Source organism: Megalopta genalis, chromosome 8 (genome assembly GCF_051020955.1).
Source record: "Megalopta genalis isolate 19385.01 chromosome 8, iyMegGena1_principal, whole genome shotgun sequence".
NCBI classification, from domain to species: Eukaryota; Metazoa; Arthropoda; class Insecta; order Hymenoptera; family Halictidae; genus Megalopta; species Megalopta genalis.
Window position 1 is genome coordinate 19,991,431 of NC_135020.1, and position 21,770 is coordinate 20,013,200.

The 21,770-nt window shown below is 38.8% G+C and overlaps 2 protein-coding genes across 5 annotated transcripts; one reads left to right on the plus strand and one right to left on the minus strand.

The window, feature by feature from the left end:
• The first annotated feature begins 4,520 nt into the window (after positions 1-4,520).
• On the plus strand, positions 4,521-13,621 carry LOC117217672 (uncharacterized). The gene is made up of 4 exons (XM_033465450.2): positions 4,521-4,718; positions 11,455-11,645; positions 11,740-12,283; positions 12,877-13,621. The coding sequence occupies exons 1-4, from the start codon at positions 4,536-4,538 to the stop codon at positions 13,198-13,200; spliced, it is 1,242 nt and encodes a 413-aa protein (XP_033321341.1). The 5' UTR covers positions 4,521-4,535; the 3' UTR covers positions 13,201-13,621.
• On the minus strand, positions 13,465-20,025 carry LOC117217673 (CKLF-like MARVEL transmembrane domain-containing protein 4). Of its 4 annotated transcripts, none has more exons than XM_033465453.2 (5): positions 20,004-20,025; positions 17,006-17,154; positions 15,852-16,025; positions 15,511-15,609; positions 13,465-14,566 (listed from the first exon to the last, which is right to left on the minus strand). In XM_033465453.2, the coding sequence occupies exons 2-5, from the start codon at positions 17,141-17,143 to the stop codon at positions 14,432-14,434; spliced, it is 546 nt and encodes a 181-aa protein (XP_033321344.1). In that variant the 5' UTR covers positions 17,144-17,154; positions 20,004-20,025; the 3' UTR covers positions 13,465-14,431. The 4 variants fall into 4 exon arrangements, with proteins under 4 accessions (XP_033321344.1, XP_076380499.1, XP_033321342.1 ...); XM_076524384.1 differs by lacking the exon at positions 20,004-20,025 and adding an exon at positions 18,678-18,761; XM_033465451.2 differs by lacking the exon at positions 20,004-20,025 and adding an exon at positions 18,465-18,671.
• Between the last annotated feature and the right edge of the window lie 1,745 nt (positions 20,026-21,770).

Consider the following 21,770-nt stretch of genomic DNA (forward strand, 5'->3'; position numbering starts at 1 on the left):
TTCGCGTATGCCGTGTATTTCGGATCGGTGTGCGTTCACACGTATAAAACCGTGTATCGCGGTAGTACCAGCCGATGGTTACACGGCGTCTACGTCCCAGGAGAAACAAAAAACGGGCAAGAAGAGGAGAGAAGCGCGCGCAAGGAAGAAACCGGTTTCATGGGGGTTTCAGCCTCCATAAAATGATCCGTCTGGCTTGCCGGTTCGACTCGACTTGCCTCCACTGTTCGCCTCCCGCGAAAGCGCTTGCTCTGGTGCACCATCTACCTACCTACCTACCTACCTACCAACCCATCTACCTACCTACCTACCTATCTACCTGTTTCTTTTCTGCGTCCCTGTCCAGACATACGGACCAACGTACCTGATTCAACTTCCCAAGGGTTCGAACTCGGGACATTCCTCGCCAAAAGCCGGCTGGACATTCCTACTCTTGGGGTAAATCGATGCTGCGATCCTCCACCGCCGTTCGATATTGCTGTCCGAAATGTCCATAAACAACTGTCGTTTCGTTTCGTATCGATCGATGCTGATCGGCACACGGTTGGTTCTTCTTCTTCTTCATTCTAACTTGAAAGCCCTTACGGTATCATCATCGACTTCTTCATTATTTACCATTATAGTTTGAAAATCGTCTATTTCTCTGTTTCAGCTCTAATTGTTTATCAGTAGACGGCGAATCTTTATCCATGGTTTTACGAAGCAACCGCAAGAAACAAAAGTCTTTCAAAACTTGATCTCGCATCAACTAGATGTTAACTGCTGGCTTGAAATTCGTCTTCTGAAGGAACGTCTGTGAACGTATATTTGTTTTTTATGCAGTTATGGCAGGAACGAGCAGATCGAAAATACAGGGGAAATTAAGCGATGTCCATATATTACTTTCGACTTATTAGAACTATTAACACAGGAAAACCTTCGCTCGCAATCGATGCAGACAATATTTCTTTTCCACGAAGATTCACAGTCTGGTCACTGGAATCCGATGAAAACGATCAAGCTGTATTGTTAATCCATATCGACAGCGTTTTCATTGATAAAAGAACGGAGGATGATTGATTTTAAGGACGCTTAATTGACAGAACACGAGTATTACGGTTTTCGGCGTGTGCGCCCCCACCCGCCCCGCCCAACTGGAGGGGGGAAGTAAATATATCTAGCGACCTTGAACATTGCAAAGAAAAGAGGCATAAAAACGAAATACGCCTCGTATTACGAAGTACGGGGGAGACGCAGAGAGAAAACTGGTTTCAGATGGTGGAGAATGTTCTGGTAACATTTGCATTTAGTGTGCGTGCACAGTTTACTGGTTCGTCAGTCTTTTTATAAGTTGTTATTTTTCCAATGCGCGGCTCTTGATTATGTCAAAACGACGTTTTAAACCAGAGTCCGGCATGGAGATCGAGGGAATAACCGCCAATGGCCGGCATACCTTTGAACCAGTCGCAGCCTCGTCGCGTCATCGCGAGCTATTAATTTTTTTTCTTCAATGAATCATAAATATCGGCAACGAAACCCTAATTGAGAATTATATATTTAAATTCTGATTGAGTGACCAGTCGAAAAAGACGAAAAATTGAAATGAATTCAGCCGGATGAGGAAAAATCTCGACATCGTTCTCCAATTAGTATGATTAACGAGATTCTACAGCGGAGGCCTCCTCGTTCGAACATTTATTTTTACGATATTCTACCATCCAGACGTTCTATTATCTGATCATTTTATTATTTAGATGCATTTCCACCAAGCAGAGAACTAGAATTAAATTAGATAAGTTTTAATTAGATTAGTTTTGCAGTCAAGATATTACAAAAACAAACCTTCGTATAAGGGAGTCTCTGCAGTAACAGCGAACAGTTTTACTTACTTTATGACGTTAGACTACAAGGACGTAATCACAATTATACCATTTTTGTAAATCGTTCAATAAGTTGCACGAAATTCAGGGTATTGCATAAAACGCGTTACGACCATATTTTATATTTCATCCGAAAATGGTGCGAAAGAAAAATTCGCATTAGTTGTATAGGACGCATCGTATATCTCCTTTGCGCAATCAGGATTAGTGCAGACAGCTTCAGCCCTGACACTAACCTTGGATTCGACGCTCGAACACCGTCTCCCTCTAGAAGTCCCTGCAACGATAAGTACCATGAGCATTCTCTCGGCGTTAGCGAAAGAAAGCGCGGGCAAAGTCGCCGAGCTCTTTGGCCAAGGAATATCGTGCAGGACTGCATAGTTAGTTTCCACTAATACCGCTAAGACAGCGCAAACGCATTACAGAAAGTTCTCCCTAATTGACGCTCAGATTGTGCACAAAAATGGACAATTTGAGAAGAGGAGGTACGAGCCTCCTATTAGAGCTATTTATATTTATAGAGCTATTATTAGAGCTATTATATGTATATATTCGAGTCTTGTAGTTGTTGACAATCGGTAACTATAAAAACGAGTTGCAAGGTTCGAAAAAGCGTATATTCTCTTCTCAAATTGTCCATTTTTGCGTACAATCTAAGCGCCAATTAGAGATAGAGAGCGTTTACTGTATTCGGTCGCTGGACCACGAGTGCATTGTCGAAAACTTAATTTCGGTATGCTATGTTGTTAGCAGGGAAGAGATATTTAAGTAACGAAATTTCACTTCCATTATTCCAATCCCACAAGTTTAAATTTTCGGAGATGAATTTCAAACGAGGAATAAATTTTTGACTCTCTTATTTTACGCACCTGGGTATGTGCACGCCGCTATAAAAAAGTACCTTATAAATAAAATATTTATAAGTTCCAGTTGCGAGAGCAAAGATGCTGAAAAATCGTACATTTTCCAAGCAAAATTCTCAAGGTTTGAGGGCCGCTGAAACGAAGTTGCGAAGACAAAATGCTGTAGTTAAATATATGGTGAATGATTTCGACTAGAATTTAATATTTCGATATTTTCAAACGTTTTCAAAGGTTCGGCCGCATTTGAAAATTATTTTCAAGCATTCCACGTGGTCGAGGAAACGCGACCTGCTTCGCCGATCGCGGAAATCGGGGTAGATGTAATACTTAGGTAACTCCCGATAACTGATATTGATGGCTACTTTTACTACTCGCGTCTACTACAAGTCTGACTGCCGTGTGCACGGGGCACAATTAAGACTAGTCCCGTTGGACTTACGCGATCGAGGAGAAATGGGGCTGACGATTTAAAAGTCCACCAACGGTTTCTGTTTCCTCTAATGACACACGATAAATTGTGTCGGACGAGAGCAAGAAGTTTCAGAGGGCATTTGCACATTTCTTGCGTCAACAATAACGTTCGCTTGGATCACACAGAATCGTTGTTGTATTATGTTACCGAATCATGGTTCTTTATGGTACTTGCAGAAATCTGAAAAATTCTACAGTTGAGCCTCGATTATCCGGTCATCCGATATATCACAATTCTCTATTCTTCAAATTTGTACGCGATCAGCTCAATCGGCTAACCCGTATGGAAAACGATTTACTCTACGAATCAATAAAAATTAAATCTGGCACTGTAATTAAGTAACTGTTCTATTATACTTTTAGCGTAAAGCTTTATTTTTAGTGTAAATTCATTCGCATTTTATAATTATATCGTCCGACTGGTTTATGTTCGCAGACATTTTATTCGGTCGCATTGAGGATATTATAAACGATCACAGGCTAGTGTGAAACTTTATCAAACGTTCGATGACACCGTGTGGTGACACATTGACGGTCACTGACACATGCGCGTGACTTCGTCCCACTACTCATCGGTTCAAAATTAAGCAACCATCACCTGTCAGCTAATACTTGTAAAATGCCGACGATTATACATATATATATAATATATTGAATATTATATGTATATATATATATATAAATTTATATTTATATTTATAAATAAATAAATAAATTTATATTTATATTTATAAATAAATAAATAAATATATTTATAAATATAAATTATAAATATAATTAATATATATAAATATATATTTTTTTTCAAAATATATATAATTCAAAACATTGCTACGATATTTTCTCCTATCAAGAAATATTTAAAGTTCGAATAAGTTTTCGTAGATAGTTAAAAAATATATATATGGTGTCATATCGAATTCCCCGAACCCCCTAATCACGCAATATCTACTTCCAATGCGTTGCTTTGACACTTTTACATCTGCATCGTGCGAGAGAATCACTGAAAACTATCGGCAACGATCGAAGAGTCCCAACACGAAAATTGCTGTCGAATGTCAACCCCGAGAATTTCCCATTGGATCCAAGAAATGTCCGTTTAGCTAGTCGTTAAGAATATTTAACGTGTCTAAGGAACGAATATTCCGCGAGATGCCATGCGAAGGAACAAAGCAGCTCTTCCAGCCAATTAGTCGTTAATGACGTATCTGGGAAGAAAGATGATCGCAGGGTGTCAGGGTACTGATAATACGCGACTAGCAAGGGAATTAGAGAACACCGGATGACATGCCGAAACGTTTCGCGGTCTCGTATTCGCGCGGAGCACAATTCCTGCTGGCCGATGGAAAGTTGGCCTGCGTGTTGCTCGTACCATAGGAATTTAAACGGGGATATAGGTATAAGAACACGGAGACGGGGAGTCGTTCACGGTAGTGTGAGGCATAAACGCGCCGGCACCACACCCAGCGTGACCACCATTGCGAACACGGGACCACGGGACACGGCCATGCGCGTCGCAGTGATCGTGAGTACCCAAAAGTGTTCATTTCTTTTTTTCTACTTTTCGTCGCGAACCCCGTTTAACCCTCGGACCCCGAGCGTTCCCGATGGCCGCGCCGATGTGCGACAGTGATCGGGTTCGCTTGGACCCCCACGTGTCTTCGCGGAAATCTTCCTGTCGGTCTTAAAATGAGAAAACAAACTTTTACGCGAGTCAATTATTTCCGTCAAATTAAAACAATCCTCTCGCTGTTAGGCATTTCGGTAGATCGAAGGTGAAATCCGACGAATTGTTTTATTTCATTTCGATTCTTTCATTTTTGACGTAAGTTTCCGTTTTAATAGCTTTGGCGAAAAGTGAAATTTCTTTCAATAATCGAAAGATACAATAAAATATAATAAAATAAATATAATAAATTTGTAATGCCACAAATGCATAAGGATGCGTAATCTAGCTGTAAAAAAGATCCAGATGCAATCGTTGTATTATCGATTCATGCTAATCATGTTCTCTCGAACCGCGTGGCAATGGTTCCCGCGATCCGCCAATGGAGTGCAAATAATTGTCGCATATTTCCAAGCGTGAATGATCTGCTCGTAAAAGTAAACGATACGATGAAGTTCATTGAGACTCTCGCATTATTTGACAAACTCCCGTCGAAGTGCTAGATCGATCTTTTTATCCAGTTCCTATAATATCGGCCGGAACTAATGCAGTACAGTCGAGTCAATACCTTCTAATCTAACGCAAAGCCGGATACCTTTCGAAAAGCGTCAACAAAATATACGGTGCCCAATGGACCGTGGCGAAATCGCCGTGCCACGAGAATGAAGTGGTAAGAACACACGATCGGCGCTCTTTATTAAGAAACGCAGTAGGTTAATCGTGAAAATTCGAGAAGCATCGTTAAGCATCCCCAGGCTTCCGTTCCAGTCTGTTTCGTTCGCCATCAATCTGGAAGCGGCGACCGCGAAATATAAAATAATATATTTTCACGAGAGAGCATACTCAAAATATGGAAGAAAGTCGCGATAATGATTACGCGCGTGTGTAACGCGCGGATGAATAAACAGATTTCTGTTTCACTATGTGAAACGGTCCAGGGTGAAATACTCTGTGAAAGTATGGATTTTCAATGATGTTTACGGTGTCATCTAATAGCTCGTTGAGAAATCGCACAATTCCGACTGCAAGTTGCTCTTTCATTTTTTTTGTTCGCTGACCAGACGGAATCGCTGTAACCGGTTTTATGAGTGCGAAATGAATGATAGCCTCTCGTGTGATGCAATGGTCGTTAATTCGGTAACTGCAACAGTCTACTAATGTAAGAACGCTGTGCATATTCCCGCTGAGAAAAATGTATCCATGGTGTGAAGTTAGAAGGTCCCAGTCAAGAAATGATCCACTGGGATAGTCCGAGTCGACAGACGGGTTGTTAGACAATATGTAAAATGTGTATCGGCTTACATATAGAGTTTCCATTATACTTGACATTCCTTTCGATCAGCCCTCTCCAATGTCCGCGTGCACACGTTCAACCAGCGGACTTTCTGCGCCAACCTGTTACTTCGTAATCGGATTATGTAAAAGCGGGCAGCATATTTCCTTTAATCAAGTTGGGATCTTTCGAACTATTTCCATTTGTCCTACTAAATAAATAGAGTGATATGACGCGACTCGGCTGACACGCGTAAACACATTCTACTCGCGATGACAAAAGCGAACTAAACGACTAATAACTATTCTTCCGTGTTCCAATCGCATTGGCAATACGGTAATTTCTTCCTAATTCGCAACTCAAATTACGCGCAATAATGGACAATTTGGAAAGAGGAGATACGATTATTCGAGCCTTGCGGCCTTGTTTTTATAGTTGTTGACAATCGGTAACTGTAAAAACGAGCCGCGAGGCTCGAATAATCGTATCTCCTCTTCCCAAATTGTCTATTTTTATTTACAAGCTGAAGGTAAATTAGGGAGAATTAGTACTTTGTTATTCTCGATTTTGATATGTTAACAATTTAATATTGGAAACCGATGTATCCAAAGAAAAAGAAAATCTTGCGACCAACAAAATATCGGCACATTGCCTGACTGAACGACAATTGTACAATTAGCAGTAACAACAACTAGCAGCAGTAGAAAGCAGTAAAAAGTAACAACAAATTCCTTTATAAATGTCAAACGAAACTCTTGGTAAATAATTGTTTTGGGTACATCAGTGTCCAATATTAAATTGTTAACATATCAAAATCAAGAAGAACGAAATACTAAAAATCCAGATTACAGAAAATTCTCTCTAATTTTCCTGCAGCTTGTAAACAAAAGTGGACAATTTGGGAAAAATAAATGCGATCATTCGAGCCTTGCGTCTTGTTTTTATAATTGTTGATAATCGATAACTATAAAAATGAGCCGCAAGGCTCGAATAATCGAATCTCCTTTCCCAAATTGTCCATTTTTATGCGCAAACTGACCGCGGATTAGGCCGAAATTACTGTACTTTGTGCACTTTCGAGCAGCAGAAGTCACCAGACTTCGTTGATTTTTCTGCCGATAAATACGCTCGCGGATTTTCCCGCGTTTCCATCGAGTAGATGCAAACGCGTGAACCATAATCTTCAAGGTAAAACAATTCTAATCGTTTTATAGTTGTTGATAATCGATAACTATAAAAACGAGCCGCAACGCTGGAATGGATCGAATCTCCTCTCCCAAATTGTCCACTTTTGTGTGCAATCTGAGCGCGAATTAGGGAGACATTGCTGTACATAGCCGGGAGGCAGTTCGTCTAATTAAATTGTTCACGGTTTCAATGAATTGCCAAAACGTAAAGATTCAATTTAACCGTGTTCCAATACGAAATCCGAAAATATACAATAAACAGAATGCACGAAAATCCGAATGTAATAAGACAACGAATACCGAAGAAGGTTGACGAGCTTGTACAGTGTCGGAGCGTCGAGGATCGGGTCGAATTTGAAATATGTAATCGATGTCTCGAGAGAACGGATTTGAAGACAGAGTTGCATCCTTGTTTGTTCGCTCGAACTCGAGTTGTCCGGTCGGGCGAGATCAAAAGCCAGGAGCCGAGAGCCCGATCAGCAATATTGAAAAAAATCTCACGTCACGGAGACGTGACGGCGATCGCGAAGCTGGCCCTGAATAGAGATGAAAATCGTCCGAGAAAGAAAGTGAAAGCGCGGGAGGAGGGGGAAGTGAATGAACAGGCTGGAGTCGGTGAAAAGAGAATAAGAAAGAAACGGGAGAGGTAAGCAGGGAAGGGGGGGAGAAATTGTAGCAAGATCTTGAACGCGTTCTTTAACGATCTTTGTGCACGAAGGACGAAAATTAGTATCCGTGCGGACAGTAGGCCGAGCCTGGGTGAAAGTGCTCCGCAAGAAAGTCGCGTAGACTTTTCGTCGCATTCCCTATAAATATATACGCGTGCTTCGACTCGGAACGAAGTGCAAGCCCCGTAAGAAACAAATCCACGTCCACTCGGTTCGCCTGTTTCCTTCTCTCTGTCACTCTGTCGTTCTGTCTCTCCATATCTCCCTCTCTTTCTTTCTCTCTCTCTCTCTCTCTCCATATTTCCCTCTCTCTCTCTCTCTCTCTCTCTCCATATTTCCCTGTCTCTCTCTCTCTCTCTCTCTCTCTCTCTCTCTCTCTCTCTCTGTTTCCCCCCTCGCATCAACGAGACCGGTGCATTCCTGCGGACTGCAGGAACTGTAGAGAATATGGCGAACGCCGATACCGGCTCGACTTGGCTAGAGATTGCTACAATACAAGGTGTTTCAGATCCATAGACACCCGCGGAAACGCAAGTAATTCGCAAGGCTACATCAAGCGTTTCTCTGTACACCCATACGCTTTTCAGAATTCGATGCACGAAAACCTCCTCTCACGGCCTTCAATCATTTCCCATTTAGTTTGATTAAACTAAATTTGATTAGGTACTACACGTCACCTCCTATTTTAAACGAAGAGATCCAAATGAGAAACAATTGAAGAGAAATAGGAATTGTACAGTCTCTATAACAAGAAATGAATAAATTTTAATTCGTGGAACGTACAAGTGTTGAGTGTGTAAAATACCAGGTCATTCTATATGTATAACGTGAATGTTTTGTATACATTTAATCCATCGTCTTCTACAACTTATGAAATGATGTCTATATAGAATGATTGCAAGTTTTGTAGGTAAATTTATGGGAAAATTGTATAGATTCTATAAAATGTATTTTTAAGGACTTATCGTATAAATCTATTTTTTTATACGATAAGCATAAAAGCATAAGCATAATAATTCATTTCATAAGCATACTTTTGTAATATTCATGAAGTATGAAAATGACTTACTTCAAGTACTCGACAGTCTATTTCTAAATTTTATTTAAATTTTAATTTTACATCTAAATTTTTCATGTTCATTTGAAAAGTTACATAAGTCAAAAAAGTTATATAAGTTTATATAAATATAAATATATAATTTATATAAATATAAAAGTTATATAATATTTTAACATTAATTATATTAATTAATAATATTATTGATAATATTATTATAATTAAATGTATTATTAATATATTTTAACATTATTCATATAGTTTGATTGCCTGCGCATGGCACAAACAATTCTGATCAACAATCGAAGCAACGGTTTGAGTTAGTTTTGAATTTTTCAAGGAAGCAGTCCCAAAAGTGAAGGTACGCTTTCGTAATTTCTACACACTTCGGTAATTACACTACAGTTATACGCGGATAGCTTCTTCTTATGCTCCATAAATCCCTAAGAAAGTGTTTCCGTAAACAAAAGTAGCGTAAAACATGAACGTGAGTACAAAATTATAGAAAATAAACATATCGGCACACTAAATTCATAGGAAATAGTCTCTCGCTGGTGCCGTAAACATGGCTAACCTTGTCACTTCAAAATGGCGCACCGTGTCGCGTCGCGTTTACTCTCCTGCACTCGATAGGAAAAGGGGAACAAATTTTTATTCTCACTTGATTAATATCAACTCTAAACATTTAAATATACAGATCGCATATACAAGCTAAGAAAATATTACTGAATCGTCATCGTATATATAACTTGAATAAAAGAACATCTAACAACATCGTTCACCAAACATAAATGAAAATGATATTTTCCAATTACATTCGCGTCAGTGTCTAATCCTAAAATAGTCCTCTTATATGACACCCGATCTTTACCGGTTTCCACGCAATCCTTATTGCATGATTTTCTGTCGGATGACGACATTAACCTCAGATCAATGATTCTGCGCTAATAATAAAATACGAGATCAAATTTTTCAATAGAAAACTTAATATATATAAAATATATATAAATATATAACATATTATATATATATAATATATTATATACATTATAATATAAATATATATTTATATATGTTTATATATGTAAATATATGCATATATTTATAATATATATATTATAATATACATAAATATTTAATTTATGTATATATTTATATATATTTATTATACTTTCTATATTGTATATACTATATTTTATTATACTTTATTATACTTTCACAGACTCTAACTCCGAATCGTAGAGAAATAAAACAATTCTATCAGTAACTATGATCTAGAGACTGCAAGTTGAGCTCAACGTAAGACACTTTCGTGATCAGAAAAATCGAATTCTCAGCCGCGGGCGTAGCGGCATTTTTCGACCAGTTTCCACCGCTTGAGAGTTAAATGTCCTTCAAGGCTTTATATCGTTCCCGAACGGCGCAGAAAATGGCGACTTTCTAGCACCCTCTTTCACGCCCTGTTGCTTCGTCGACGCGTCGATAACCCGTGGCTCGCCTCGTTCATTTCAATTTCCCCCGGATTATTCGACATAGCTCCGGCGCGACAAGTTGTTACGTTAATGGCAACAACACGACCGGTATTTCATATTCTTATGCAACGCGAGATTTGCACGCGAGAACGGATACAGGGCTCAGCGCGCGGACCAGCAAAACCCGCCGAATCCGTTTCAGTTTAACGCTGTCCGAACTTCGATTGTTCTTATTTCCTGGCCAGATTTCGTTCGATATCGTTGCAACAGGTTTTCCACGAACGAGACCGGTGTCCCCCTGTATCAAAAGCGCGTACCGGTTCGGAATTCTGGTTTGCGCGTTTCTGCGTGCACGTACGCGCATAATTAGGACCGCGTGCTCCAGTGACACGTCGCGCGCGGTCTGTTACGTGTGCACGCGTAAAATTCGTCGAATGCTGGAGAAAAGAGAAAGCGATTCGATTCCGGTACCTATACCTAGCGTCGAGCAACGTCTGCGTATATCTGCATTGGTTCGCCGACCACGTAATGCCGCGAACAATTGACATTTAGACAGAACGCGAGATAAAGAGAAGGAATTGGCGCGGAGTCAAGGAGAAAATTGCGTGGAAGGACGCGCTCGCGTGCCGATCTATAAATTTCATACGCATAGAAATGGCATCCGTTACGGTCGGATCGCGGATGTTTGCGCGAAGCTGAACATTTCCCGAGCTGATTTGCAAACGTTTGAATCGAATACACGTTTCCTTGGCGTCCGTCTTGTTTCCAATTGTACGAGGATATCTCGCGAATAGATCGCAGCCTATTATTGAACAAAGAGAACATTTCCCCGGGACACGGAGAAGCTACGAGAGTAAGCAACCCTCGCGAACCTCTGGTATTCCCAGAGGGGTCAAGCCGGACCAAAGTCTATCGCAGAACCATATATTTCGTTGCAGTTGTTAGTGAGCTTCACTGCTTTGGTATCGGCGCAATATCAGCAGGATGTAGACGGTAGTTCGCCGTCAAAAGGATTGCCGCTTTCCCTAAGATCGGCACGGTTTCAAAGACTGCCATCCGCTAGGCCAGCGATACCAACGCAGGCAGCGCTCGCCAATCAACGATTGCGACGACCAACAATTTCGTTCAGGTATTGTTCATAATTCATCAATTTTCCACGCTTGAATGGTCGACTCGGAGTTATCAAGTTACGACAAGGTCCTAAATTTTCGTCAACTTTGCAGACCGAAAGGCCCCGAAGATGGTCTGGTAACGGGTCCGGGATCGTTCGCGCAACCGAAACCGTTGCGGCCAAGTTATCCCTCGGCGCCAGGACCTTCGTTGCCTCCGGTGGTGAAGCCTGTGAGCGAAGAGCCGGAGGAGGATGCGCGAAACCGCGAACCTCCGCGAGATCACGAAGACGACGATGTCGAGCTGAGCGACGAACAGTCGGAGAGCCGCGAGAATAGCGACGAAAATGTACCGCGTGCCATACCGAATCTTGGACCTGTCGGCTCGATATCGAGGAGCTCTAACATAGGATCGGTATCGCAACAGCTACCGGTACAGTATCGTCCGCTTCAACAGATACCAATACCGACTGCCAGGGGAGGATCTCAGATACTGACAACACCGCCGTCCCCGCCTGTTCAATATCGGCCCGCGCCGAAACCCAGTAAACCGAGGAAACCCGTCGAAGAACCATTCAGGCAGCCCGTCAAACCACCTACGAAACCTGCGAAACCATCTCAGGTCTACGACGGACGCGGCAAGAAACCTGTTGCGCAGGTGAGTTCGCGAAGCTCATTTAGAAACTTGGAGAGAGACGTCGGAAAGTATGTATGCATATGCTCTGAATTCCCGTTGAAAGATTAGAAGCTCTTATCGTCGTTGTAATTACCCGGATCTATTCCATTTCCTTTTACAAGTTTGCAGCGAGGTACGTAATTCGATTAGATATGAAAATTATTAACGAGTCTGCCGCAGGAAAATGTCCAAGTGCTATTGACCTTTTCGTTGAAAGCGATCGAGCAAAGTGAAAACTGTAAAATGACATGCAACCGGTGCTGCACTAGCAATTGAGGCCCAATTACAAATATTAAGTTATATCACGTTCCCGCAGCAGGAAATCGTTACGAATATTGTGTATGCCATTAGTATCTTAAAAGTGGAACGTGGCACTTGCATCAATTACCTATGCAATGGTAGAGATCGAGAGAGAGAGAGAGAGAGAGAGAGAGAGGGGGGGGAGAGACATATAAGTGTAAATGCCAGTAAATTATTAGCAAAGACGTGGTAGACAGTGCCGCCGATCAATTTAAATGTATCGCGTCAATGTGTTTGTTTCATGAAAATACGTTAACCGTGTCGTTTCATAACAGATCATTAGACGCTATCGCAACGACAATCCGGATGGCTCGATCACCTGGGGCTTTGAAAACGATGATGGATCGTACAAGGAGGAACAGATCGGCGTCGATTGCATTACAAGGGGCAAATACGGGTACATCGATCCAGACGGTATTCGTCGCGAGTACACGTACGAAACTGGCATCAGATGCGACGAGGAACAACGAGAAGAGGAAGAGAACGGGTTTGTAGACTATCAAGAGAACAAGCTAGTGCTTCCCGATGGTAAAACCATAGATCTCTCGAACATGGGTAAAAAACAAGCGCGCAGACCTCGCTTTAGTATCAAAAATTAGTAAGAATCCTTAACTTATACTTTTTCTCGTTAAGCAAAAGCGGTAGCATAGGTATTCGTTAGGTATTCCGTTGTTGTCAAAATCTGAAGATTTTTGTTATTTTCGTTATGTTGAAATATATTAATATAATTTAAAGACAAAATTACAAGTTTCAAAGAAGAGAAGAAAGAAAACGTTCATATATTAATAGTGACAAGAGCTTAAAGAGCCCTGTAATATTTTCTTTAACAACGAAGTCTGGGGTGAACATCAAGGTAATAGCACTTAATATTATAAGCTTTATTGTGATGACTGTCGTTGTGTTGGTATTGTTCAAAATTCGTATTTAAATTATTTAGGATGTATTTCTGTATTGTGTAAATATGATTGTAGGTACCTGTACGAAGTTTATCGAATAAAAATACCGAGACATAATAAGTAATACATTGCATAATATCATAGTAATTGATAAATTATAACAAATTACCCTTACCGCTAGTTATCGGTATTTCGCAGATGCATGCAACAACGGTAAAATTCGAATAACTTAAACATGTTAAATTGCATGTTCTGTCATTAACCTTTCCTCCCACTCGATATGCACAATCTATAAATAAGATGGATAATTGTCTGCCTAGTTGCCACTATATGTATAATTAATGGGACGCAATACGATCGAATACGATACGTACAAAATTAAATATAAAAATGAGTAAAAATGTTGCAAATCTGCCGTCTTCGAGCATGAACACAATACTGATTAAACATATCCTTACACGTTTTTTTATACATGTATACAAACATATGTATATATGTATATACAATATATATGTATGTATATGTATACACTATTGATCCAAAAATATCATTTCAATATTAACAGACCTACGTTAGAAACTCATGACGCAATATACAATTATCGTACGACTCGATTAACATGTGTATAGATGAGAAAACATACACATATACTAGAATATTGGTATAACATCTCCTTATAGTACAAAGATACACGGTTAAACAAATATCGTGCTTGTGTAATATCACATGTGCGTATGTATGTTAATTACACATGTAACCCATTCAAATTTTACAAGGTCAATCCATCATGCCCTATTTTTGTAGTGTGTGTTGTGTGCGGAGGGTACAGCCTGGAACACACAACAGACATGCTACACCTATTCCGGTAGATCTTATGCATAAAAGCAACGATATGTTTAAAAATTGGTCCATTCTTTTCCTGTACGAATCCAAATTAATACGCAGGACTCGTCACTGTGGAGGTTTGTTTAGGGGTATGCTGACCCTGTGCTAAGGCACCACTCCTAATTGCTTGAAACTTTAACCAGGCATCGTAACCATAGGCCACCATCGCGCAAAATCCAAAGAACTGAAAACAAAATGTATTTCTATTATATATAATAATCTATACAGGTAATGTAAAGGTAGCTACCTAAACATTTCCTCCATCACCATCGAAGGAAACATTTGAATGGCTATCTTTAGGTAAGACACCTTACATATACTTGTTATAAAGTATGATCCACTTTAAAAAATCGTTTGGTAATAAAGAGAACATTTGTGTTTCTCTAAAGAAGCTTAAAAGGAACGTTACTTAACCGTTTGAGTCCCAAGCAGCGCGATCGCGCTGATTAGATTTTGTGTCGAAAAGTCCCAGGACATTTGAAACTGGCATTTGAAATGGCACGGTCAATTTTACTGACGCACGTACATCGCATAGCTGCCTTTTTAAATATAAATAATACAAGTAACATATTTCGTATTTCATTGTTATCTTCTCAATAATTTTTTATGAACAAAACTTGAAATATTTATAAACTAATACTGCGCATATTAAAACAAGCGCTATTGTGCTGTTCGGCATTTTTCGACCGTGTTTTTTCTTAATAACTCCTGGGACTCAAACGGTTAATGTATCAAATCAATGCATGTAAACAAATTTATCTCATAATTCATTTAAAGAAATTAAATTCACCGTGAACAATCTTCACAAAATCACAGATGAAAGAATACCAAACAACTATAATAGAAATAATTTTTCATATTTTCAACGATTTATGAGATATTACAGCGTTTTTAGCCAAATGGAGTACGCTAAATATGTAAAAGCTTCAGTGGTGTACAAATGATTGGAATCCAGTTACACGACAATTTCATATGCTTTTGGCCCTAATCTGTATAAAACATGCATTTGGGAATAACTGCAAAATAATAATTAACACATAAACAGGTTTAGTGTAAAAAAAGCTTAATATGAGAAATAATACATTAAATACTATTGTTACAAATAAGTTTTTATTATATGGTACTCACAGCTGCAACACCGAAAGATTCCACGTGTATAGCATAGTCCGCTGCGAGGGATGCAGCGAGCACATAAAACGCCGCCCAGAGTGCGCAGAATATAAATTCCTGCAAACAAAAATATATATATATATAAATCTCCACTCGCATGGATATACATATTATAGAAATACCTAGCACAAATCAAAACATTGAAGAATGTTACACAATTACAGCTTGACGTATAAAAAAAAAAATAATTCTTACTACATATTTTATTACTGTAAAATCAAACTGCCTCTTTTCCTACCCCAAGAAATTTGTTTAACGAAATTTAAAAACAAAAAGTAGAAAACAATTTTTCAACTCACAACTTTCAGCCAAGGAATTTTGGAAAATTTTTCGATGATATGGAACAGATAAAATACGAGCAAAATTCCTGTGAACCAAAATCCAGCCATGGCTACTGTATTAAACCATCCTCCCCGGCTCGAGTTACTCTGACTCGATACGGTGATACATATGAACCCTAGAAGATTCAAAACCTACAAGAATATTTCAGTATTACAAAAAGAAATACGTAAAAAAAACACGGAAACGTGGATTAATCGATTGATAACCGCTACATGATGACTCATTCTTATATTTCCGATAAAAACTCTTAAATAGGATATTGTTATTTGGACGATCGATTTATCAACCAATTTCATAATTTTTCACCAAATTTCCGCAATATTCAAATTATTAAAAATGGTTACAATTGCTAAAATTATGTGTTGCAGTTTGGTCAGTGACAATTAATTCGATGTTCTGGTTCTCGCCAAATGTTCTGTATATCACGCACGATAATTAAGTGATAATAAATATCAATGTTCACTCCATATGTATATGAGTATGTATACTGATATCAGTATGTATACTGATTGTTAGTGCACACGCATTTACTAGCTAGCGTTATTATTTTAACGGTAAATAAGAAAGTTATACTATTTTTTGTTAACATAATGGCGTATATACATTTTTCTACTTGCATTATTTTTTAAGAAATGAAAGTAAATAACAATCTTTTTATCTGCATACACATTTTCATGGAATACATATATTTGGGTTCCGAAAGGTTCTGCGATTTTTCATATCTCCGCAGAGTCACCTTAACAATTTTTTATAAGTAAACAAATAAGTTTTTACGAAAAAGTAATTCTTCAGTTAACCGCGGGTTGGTAAAAAGATCATTAAATAAAATAGAACTTATCATTTTAGCAAAATTCTGAATTATTTATTCCGTATTATGTCCTTGAACCTATCCCTGTGAAAACCGCGAAACTATTCGGATGACCTAATAAAAAAATATAGTGAATACAAAAAATGTACACACGCAATTACATTGTTTACAACGGTCAGTATTATCTTCGTCTCTTTCATTTTTTCTTAGGTAACAATTTTCGGTAACAATCTGTACGCATCGATTTAGTAACGAGATGCCCATCGTAATAAAATGGTATAATATCGATTATAATGAACTCACCACTTGAGCAATCTTTAGCATGCCGGGCAATGTTCTTGTATAAGATGGATCAAATCGAATAGTGGGTTGTGTGGTAGTAACCGATGTCGTTACCGTCGTCGTAGTGGTATGTTGCCCTGGAAATCCTTGGTCCATCATATTTGGTCACTCTAAAAATATCACGTTACATTCTCAGGTTTGATAATCCTGACAGATGTTACCTAAAATTGCTGTACTTTACAAAAAGAAAAAGAAACCATTTTTGTCTTGTGTGCAGTAGCAACATTTTTCGAAAAACAGAATAACCTTTCCCTCTTCTGACGACATGGATCGTTTGTTATCTATTTCTGTTATATGACCTACGTGCATGCGGTGACTTTCGCTTCGAAACAAAAAGAATAAGAATTCATCAAAATACAAAGTGTCCGAATTTCAGATTGATTTACGAAAAAAAAACACTCATTCCGAATCTAGGATATACAAAGGGCTGAAATGACCAATTATGAACACCGTAAACTCGATCGATAAATTCGTTATTAATCGTCGTTTGAATTTTCTATGTCGCGCGGTAATCGTTAATCAAACATCATTCGAATCTACGAGTTCAATAACCTCGATTACCCAACTTCTTACTCTATCTCCACGAAACAAACGACAAACGAATAGAAAACTTTGATTAATTGTAACCAGGAAAGGAACGCAAAAAAAATGCTGAATCAAATAGAAATCATCGTGGAGACTTGTGTTGCGTCTCATCATCAGTTAAAATTGTAGGATGATCGGGTTTATTCCTGGATCGAGACTACTCAACGTAATTATGCCAATCCCAGTGTCATACCACAGAAATTACTTAATGTTATGGTGTGAAGTCATCTTGCCTGAAAATAGCGAATGACAGGTATGTACGAGCGAGTGCAACGCACGAGCAAATGAATCGAAGTACATTTACGAGTGTATCACTCGTATACGTATTTATGGTTGTGGGCGGTGAATTTGATTGTGTGTCACGTTTATCGCTACTAAAGCCCCAGAATCAACGACATGTACCGTGTACAGAAACCGCGCAAAATGTGACATGCAAGAAAAAGACATGTAACAGAGCATGTAAAACCGGTCTAGAGAACGTAATACGTGTAAAAGTGTTCCCGAATATATCTTCCCGATATGTTTAGAAACTGATCTACAGTATTTGCACTGTAAACGAATTTACTTTTCCTGAAATATTTTTAGGAATTACAATTTTGAAAGTTTATGTATTCATGACCTGTAGCTTCTATACTATTTCTGCACACTAGCATGAAGTAACGGGAAAAAGACATTTAGCATTCTTTATGTATGATTAAAACACTGTTACTTTGTACGTTGCATCATAATGCTATCGGTTGCGTATGTATATCATCGGTTCTGTATTTCTAGAAAACATTATACGGTAGATTACCGAGATATTGTTTCTGTGTATAATATATACATATTGATGTACCTTTCGTTACAGGCTGATCTATAGACTTGATTATTTCGAAGTAATGTTTAATTCTTGCACACTGACAGGAATTCCCGCGTCCTTGAAACACTTGGAACGAAAAAACTCGAATCCCTTACTTTCACCGAATCAGAACGCATAAATATATAACAAGAAAAATAACACCGAACCCGTTTCGAAACAAACCACACTATATATACAACAGTTACCTACGCTATTACAAATGGATCTATGAAAACTGGTACGTATGAAGTGCTTGATCCTACCCCTCCTTGTTGGTCATACACAGCTCCCTCTAGTGGAAATATTCGCAAACTATTGCATGAACTCCGATCAGTAGAAATTATGACATAGATGCACACGCGAGGCACAGATTTAGGATCCATAGTACGGATCCTAACCAAAGTGAACGAAGTGTTCGATAGTTCGTGAATTTATACACGTTAGCAAGACGCGAATATCCTATATATTTAATTTCTACTACGAGTGCTGAATATTATTTGGAGGCAATAAGCGTATACGACGGAAACATTTAAATAGTGCAAATAATATTTATGAAACATGTACCACAGACTTAGAATCGGTATAGACATTGCATTCGATGCTTCTTTTTGTCCCAGGGTCTGAATTACCGACTCTGTAGAAACTGTTGTGGTACGATAGGATCTAAATATTATAACCTTGAAGGGCTAGACTCCTAGCGAGGAGATAACGGTAGAGGACACAGTTACCGATAAAATGAGACGATAACATGGATTTACGGGATAATACTTAACTACCTTAAATCAGTATCTTTTTCGATGTTTATTGGTATCATTCGAAAGAGGAAGAATCAATGCAGGACGCGAATGTCAGACTTCATAAGAATTATAAGATAATATTATAATATTATAAGATAATATATAAGTCTTAGAAAATAAGGTAAAAATTAATGGTGCCGAAGCCATGTGAAATCCAAGCAGTTTTATGGCATTGGATGATTTTTGTCGATGAAGGTCTGGCATTCGCGCACTGCATTGGATCTTCCTCTTTCGAATGATACCAATAAATATCGTAAAAGATATTGATTTAAGGTAGTTAAGTGTCACCTCGTAAACACATACCGTTTAGGTATAAAAATTCATTATATCGATAATACAGAGCAAGAAATTTGACAAGTTTAGTTATACTAGTGCTTCTAAGGTGGCGCCTAAGTAGAAAGACGATTCAACGTGGAATCGAAGGTAGATGCAAGCTCTTGCGTTATAATACAGATTCCCAATATGTAGATTGTAAATTTATAAGAGCATCTAGTCATAAAATACATCAAGTGATAATGTGATGTGATATTAACAGAGCGTATGTAAGAATGGCAGGTCTGCCGACCATGTACGGATAACAGAGTAAAAGGGAAATATTATTTCCTTATCACTTTAATAAACCTAACCGAAACCTAAACCTAGATGCAAGCTTGGATTGTGGTTATGTCGAATACCTATTCGTTCATTGACAGTATGCGTCTGTTATGTGAATTTTCTATACATGCAAGTATGTACACACCTAGTTTGGTTTTTCGGACGCACGGTAACGATGAGCAGATGCAAGTAGTTGTCCATATCCATATACGTGACCAGAATGCTTCATCTCTGTGTATCATTTGAAATTGCGATCAAATTTGCATATGTACTAACCGTAGAGATTTCATACATTATCACGTTACACAAAAAGTAAAAGAAAATTGACTGGGAAATATGATAACTACAATATTATGTCTGGAAAAGTTACTACTAAATGTTATTATAGTAAATGTAATTCTTCCACTATATTTTCAAACTAAACTTTCGCACTAAATTCTCTTCTTAAAACCTTCCCTTATTATTAGCTTACAAGTTATTGTTTAAAATAATTGAATTTATAAATTCGGTATTACAATGTCGTATAAAATTGAAAAGCCATATTATCACTCCTTCCTCTACAATTATAGCCATTTTTGTTTTTAAAATCCATAAACATAAATCGGAAGGGTCACTTCATGCGACATCGGTAGGCGTGTGCAAGAACCTAAAGTTCGGGACGGGTTGAAAAAAGTCGGGCGGAATCGTGCTGGTTCAAGATAGTAACCAATATTAATAAAACAGAGATAACAAAATTTCTCTATAATTGCCCATAATTGCTCACCAATTAGTTTTAATTTCTCAGTTATCTTTTTCGAGAAATATTCAAAAAACGTTTTGAGATTTCTAGAGACTTTTATGAGAGGCTGGATATTTTTAAAAATATGAAAATTCTAAAATAATGTAAAAAATGTATGACTTACCCAAAAATCTAACCAATTTCTCACTCTTCCACGGGCAACAAATTCATCAATAAACAAATATATAAGGAACTAGGAGAAGGGGGCTACCACAGGCGCGTTCCGTAGTAACAGCAATCATTGCTTTACCTTTGCTATGATCTATGATTAGAAAATATCAATATAAAAAAGGATTCAAAATTTGCAGCTATTAGCTCGGTATCATCCTCGACTCAAAACTCGATGCAATTCGCAAAATTTTCTGTATCGAGAATGATACCGATTGCCCGGGTCTCACCGCGAGGAGGTTGCTGCTTTAGAGACCCGAAAGGGAGTCAGAACGAAGCCGGAATTCGCTATGGCTCCCTTTCTAACAACGACGACTTACAAAACTCGCTAGCTAGCTAGCACACACACACACACACATGCACGCATATGTGGAGCAACTATTGCGGACAAAAAGTGGATCAAATAAGAAGTCCCTGATCCACGGGGACCAAAATGAATCAGAGCAGAAGGCTCTGATTCTACCAAATTGAGAAACAAGAGCAAGTCAGAGCACGTGGGAGGCGCGACGCGTACAATGCTCGCACAAGTTCGGAGCCTCGCAAATCTCGATGTCCGGCGCGATCACACGAGGAGTGATAACCCAAAGTTGGATCCTCCCCATTGGGTGGCCATTTCTCGCCCTGCGACCTAAAACTAAGTTAGGCCGCCTTACCCGTCTGAATCGGCACTAGGCGGGAGCCTACACAGGTAAACCTGTGTGACCATTTCTCGCCCAACGCCCCGCCCCCAAAAGAGGGCTAAGGACGGATTACTGGCCGAACAGCAACCAGGGAAGAGCCTTCCCAGAAAGGGAGGGTTCCGCGTTTGAATCACCACGCCGCATGATCACTCGCCGAACATCGAGAAGTGTTCGGACTTACCCAAGAGATTGCGCAAAGCAAGGCCACCACAGCAGAAGGCTGTATTGGAGAAAACGCGAAAAGATAAAGCTAAGGCAATAATACTCGACATATGCGAAATTAGCG